Source organism: Chrysochloris asiatica, unplaced genomic scaffold, assembly GCF_000296735.1.
Source record: "Chrysochloris asiatica unplaced genomic scaffold, ChrAsi1.0 scaffold00219, whole genome shotgun sequence".
Taxonomy (NCBI): Eukaryota; Metazoa; Chordata; class Mammalia; order Afrosoricida; family Chrysochloridae; genus Chrysochloris; species Chrysochloris asiatica.
In genome coordinates, this window is record NW_006408737.1 from 1,046,452 (window position 1) to 1,052,136 (window position 5,685).

General features: G+C 42.0%; 1 protein-coding gene across 1 annotated transcript in view; it reads right to left on the reverse strand.

The window, feature by feature from the left end:
- STK33 (serine/threonine kinase 33) overlaps positions 1-5,685 on the reverse strand; it is a 142,212-nt gene that overhangs the window by 114,378 nt on the left and 22,149 nt on the right. Inside the window, exon 5 of the mRNA XM_006873024.1 lies at positions 1,536-1,674. Coding sequence (XP_006873086.1) covers positions 1,536-1,674 — 139 coding nt within the window. The remainder of the gene's footprint in view (positions 1-1,535; positions 1,675-5,685) is intronic.

A 5,685-nucleotide genomic window follows, 5' to 3' on the forward strand; every position in this document is an offset into this window, starting at 1 on the left:
ATATCTTAGTTACAGATATACAAAGCATACTTTGGTATATTTTTCTACATCAGCAAACATTTTCCTACTCTTTATATGTTACAAATAAAAATCAAACAAAATCCGAGAGATATGTCAGAGTTCAGGTAAGATTTTTACATATATGCAAATGATTGTGTACCAAATTTCTTTAGCAAATAACTGATTCAGTTCATATTCATAATGATTATTTCCATAGGCATAAAAAGTTCTGCGAATAATTGTTGGGGAAATGTAATTGACTGAGCTCTAGTCAGGCAAGGATACCTACCTATCTACAGTTTCCTTATGTAGTTTCCAGCCTCAGTTTCTGAAATCTTTATTGTTTCTACTGATGTTTTTCTCTTCTTATATAACTTCATATTTTGATCCTGGGTAAGGCAAGTCCCCAGTTTCCACTGTTCTTCTTTTTTCATTGTTTTCTCAACTATTCCCATCCATTAAGAATAATCTTAATTATATTCCATGGAAAGTCCTGTTATGATTTTGTTTGGAATTTTACTGAATTTGTGGCACTCTGGGTTAATACATTGGACTGCAAGATCAGTTTGAACCAAAAGGTCGGGGTTTAAGCATACCAGCAGCTCCTCGGAAACCCTATACAGCGTCTCTATGAGTCAGAGCTGCTCACCAGCACTTACCAACAACAACATAGCATAATGGGGTATGCGGTGGCTCTGTACAATAAGCACTGGGCTGCAAATCACAAGAATGGCAATTTGAGCCCACCATATGCTCCGGGGGAGAAAGATGAGGATTTCTGCCTCTGCAAAGATGCTCAGCTTCAGAAACCCTGAACAGGGTAACTATGAGTCAAAACTACTTGACAGCACTTATTAGGAACAAAAACATGGTGTAATGTGGGAGAAATGCCATTAGTGTAGTATTCAGGTTTCAGTTTCCTATCCTTGTAAAAATGGTTACCTCTGCCCAGAAATCTCTCTGTTTTCTTTCTGAATTTGCATTCCCATATTTAAGCATTGCTTCCTGTGTTAATTCTTCCCTGATTTTCCAAAACAAATAAGGCACTTATACTTACATGCTTCTTGATCCTTGTATGTCTCTGTTAGTAAAATTATCATGCTGAATGATAATGTTTTCCATGCTCAAACTCCTACAGCCTGAATGCATTTAATCTTGGTAGTTCTAGGACCAACCCAATGCAGGAGTAAATAGCTGCTAAATGAACCATTGCATGCCAGTATCAGCACTGCCACACCTAACCATGTCACACTGCCTGTCTGGAATAACGGTTTTTTCTCATATGCAAAATGAGAAAATTTTACAGTCACATACGGATCAAATAAAATATGCATGAAAAACATGGAGGAGTATGGGGAAAGGCAGCAGTAGCAACACCAAAGAATGATAAAGCAATTAGAATAATTTTTAAATAAGGCTTTAAAAAATAAAATCTGTATTAGCCAGCAGTACTTATGAAGCCTGAACACAATTACTCTTATACAAAAGTGATACTTGCATTTATGAAGTCATGAGTTGGCTGATCACTTTCTTACCCTTATTGTGAAGATATGCTATAGCTGATGCAAGGCTGTGAATGATCCACCTTGTCTCATTCTCAGAGAAATGCCCTTTCCTATCCAGAATTGCTTTGAGTTCTCCATCCTCACAAAGCTCCATCACAAGGTACATTGTCTGGCAATACATAGATGTTTAAAAAAAGATTAACAGTTGAGGATCTTTAAAAATGTTACTATTATATATACATTGTGAAAATCTTACCACAATTTCATAAAGTTGATCCATTCAAAATATTTACTTTTTATTTGGTGTTAAGCCACTGTTCTGGATTCTAGTGGGAAAAAGACACACAAAACATAGATTGCCTTCAAGGCACTCACAGTACAATGGTAATTAATGCCTTGTGATAGGTGTGAACAGAAGAGGCATGCCCCCAAATGCCACAGGGATGAAGAAAAGAGGTTGCCTCTGCCTGATGGATGCTCCCTGATGAGGTGACATTGAAGCCAGATCTGGATGTCGAAATAGAGATTTATGGGTACAGAATGTGGGGAAGAGGCAGAGCACAAGGTATGTGTCAGGGACTCCAAAGCTTGAAATAGCACTGACTGGTAAGAGGCTAACTATCACCTCAGTGTGAACAACACTGGGAGCAGGTGGCCAGAGCTGAGTGGAGTGGTGAAGAGTGAGGCTAGGAAGGATAGGCTGGTGCCGGCTGTAAAGTCCTGGATCTCTGCTAAGGAGTGTGGATTTTTCCCATATGCAATAAAGAACCACTGAAGAGCTTGCGGATGGTATTGGGGTGGGGAGAAAGGCGTGTTGTGTTATAAGTTTTGCATTTCAGAATGAATATTCTAACACAGTATAGAGCAGTGGCCAGCACACTCTTCCTGTATAGGGCCATATATAAATCTTTTCAGACTTTCAGGCTTTCCTGTCTCTTTCACAATTCCTTATATCTGCCAAGTGTAAGCAAATGCAGACATAAACAACAAAAAAATGGGTGCACTTGTGTCCAAAAAACTTTACTTATGGACTCTGAAATTTAAGTGGCATATAATATTCACATACCATGGGATATTCTTTTTTTAAAAATTTTCAACAATTTGAAAATGTAAACAACTTTGCTCATGGACCACTCTAAACCAGGCAAGATCTGGTTAACAGACTGGAGTTTGCTGACCCTCAGGTATGGAGGGAAGAGGAGCCTAGGTATTGTAAGTGGTTTGAGAGAAACTGTTAACCTGAAAGATTGGTGTTTTGAAACCATCCAGTGGCTCCACAGAAGAAAGTCTTGGAAAACTGCTTCCATAAAGAATGCAGCCAAGAAAATCCTATGGAGAAAATCAACTCTGTAATACATGAGCTCACTATGAATTGGAGGTCAAGTTGGCAGTAGCTAACAACAGCAACAAATTAGTTCTAAAGAGTCGAATTGAGGCACAAAATGGAGACAGAATGGAGGAGAAGAGAAAGATGTGAAAAACACCTAGGAGGTAGAAATAGTGGGAACTAGTAACTAGTTGGATGGGAGTGGGAGGTAACAAGTCATGGATGAAATGTTTCTGTGGTTGCATATTAAGATCACTTTAGATATTCCAACAGTCAAGCTATTTATGGAGTCAAATAGAATTCACAGAAAAACAAAAATGCTGTATTTTTCATATATATCACTGCCCAAACTATATACTGCACCTCCATTCTATCCTGTACTCTGAGACTTTTGTTGTTGTTGTTTAATGTTTTATTGTGTATTGTGTGATAATCTACATAGGGGAACATTAGTTTTACATTCCTTCCATCTTACATCATCTCATTGCCATAGTTACTATCCCATCCATGCATCATCACCCAACCTAAGGGTATACCCTGCAATCCCACCCACCCTCCCCTCACGGTCCTCAGCACAAGGCCCCTCTCCCTCTCTGGATCCCAAGTCCCCAGCCACTCCATCTCTTCACGTCATCCTCTCTCTTCATGTCATCCTCTCTGTCTCAGTCTCAGGCCTCACTGCTCCTCTAAGTGGGGTCCCGCTCTCCGCTCTTCTCCATTGATGGCCTCTAAGAGGGGTCCCGCTCTCCGCTCTTCTCCATTGATGGTTCCAGGGCCCTCCGCTCCTAGACTGAAAAGTTAATCACTCCCCTCCTTACTATAAAATGTCCACCTTTACATTTCCAGTCTTCACAGTCAGTCCTGGTAACAATTATTCACCCTTGCATCCCAAGGGACCCATCTGCATTTCTTTTCATCTGCCCTTCCTAGACAGGTTGGATACTATTCACTGGACACTCTATCATTCTTCCCGCCCTGTGGATCTAGGTTCCCTCTTGAAAGCTTGTAAGCCAGTCACTTCTTACCTGTTACAGACCGTGTGTAGACTATACAGGCCGCAGGCTCTGAGGAACAAATGAGGCCACTGGCAGTCATGGCAAATTGTTTTTAATCTTAGTATTCGGTTATGTTTATAATTAAATGCAGACATGAGCCCTTATTATCCACAGAGAAATATTAGAACCTCCTAAAGCTGAGACTAAAGGTTTCAAAGGTCAAGCCTTTCTCCAAAGGATTAACTAAAAATATCTTAGCTACTTCGCAGTTCTTTGTTCTACAGACAAAAAAAAGCCATCTTCCCTGAATCTCTCCCAAATCCAAGTTATTCAGCCAAGTTCCTGAAAACCTGGCTCAGGAAGCCAAAACAGCGGGACTCCGCCCAAGCCTTTTGTCCTTACCTCTCACCTTTCCCCAACTGAGCTCAGGGGCTATAGATATGTTAATTAAGCCTGAGAAACTAAGTTGCGGGCCTGGGATTCGAACCAGCAAAGCACGATGTAGAGTTACCTGAATGTCTGGAAAATTACTAATGTTAGCTGTATCTTGTCTTAGTCCCTTCCAGCTTGGTGTGAAGCTCCTCCGCTAAATAAAACAGGGGCCCAGGCCTGCCCAGGTGTGCATTACAAGTTGGAGGACATGCAGTAAAGATTGCAGGGCAGTGAGTTGCTGCCTGCAGAGGCCACAATGCCTGTACTCCCAAGTCTGCCCACCAGTGATGCATCCACCCTGGTTTTGGGGTGTCTCTTTGTCTCCCTCCTTCTGTCTGTCTGTGTATTCTTTCGCTATCTCTATCGCCGCTGGATCTCCCCTCCTCGTGAACCAAACACTTGTGAACAACACAACTATGTTGAGGACAGTCCCCGGCACTTACCTTTGTATCTCTTCTCCCATTTTTGGTTAGTCAATGTTCAAGATGCCTATCCCTATCTACTCTTTGTGTGGAGGGGGTGGGAATAATTCTTGGAGCAGGGATTTGTTTCCTCTTTTGAGCTACTGCATTTATAGGTGGATGTCCAGTTTATCAAACTATATTAGATGATGCTTTTTTTCCCTCGTCTTTCTTCTTCGGGTTGAGCTCTGTTCGTCCCATCATTAGAGCCATGGCAAGTGGGTATCATCTGCAGGTGTGGGTGTTCCTGCATCTGTCCGCCCTCTTCTTATCAGTTAGTCACTTTGGTTTCCACTCTAGTCCTCTGTGGATGTGTCACTAACTCTGAGCCCATGAGTCCCCAGGTCTTGCCTCACTGCTGGCCGACCAGGTCTCCACCCGGGTTCACCAGAGTCTGCTGAATGATGCAGGGCTTAGCTTGCTGCTTCTTTGATGTTCTTCAGTCACTTCTCTTTATGGGTGACTTGCGTGGTCGCCAATCAGAATGCATTTTCCCATTGCGTCTTAGTCTTGGAGGAGGATTTGCACTGAGAGGACCCGACCACTTGCCTCATGCCCCTGAGCAGACAGCTTGCTTATTCTTGTGGTAATAGTCGGACTGCTCTTGTTGTTTTCTATTTTTCCGGTAGGTCCTTCTTTCAAGAAGTGTCTTCTGGTTTTCTGGCTGCTCCAGGCTGGTCTGCTTGTCCTTTCAAGAGGAAAGTTTCCCTTCTCTGATGGTCTGGATGTGGTTCAGGCTTCCTTCTATAGTCTTATGTAACGCAGAGGCTCCTCATGAGACCTCCTTGACTAGATATGTTGTAGCCCCGTTTTAAGTATTCCAATTAGTTATAGGCAGAAGATGGACTTACAAGCTTTCTATGATGATATTTCTGGCTATTCCTTTCACTCTCCCTCCAGTGACTGTTTTATATTACAGTGCAAGGAAAACCAAGGTTCAAAAGTCAGCCAGGTATCTCAACATT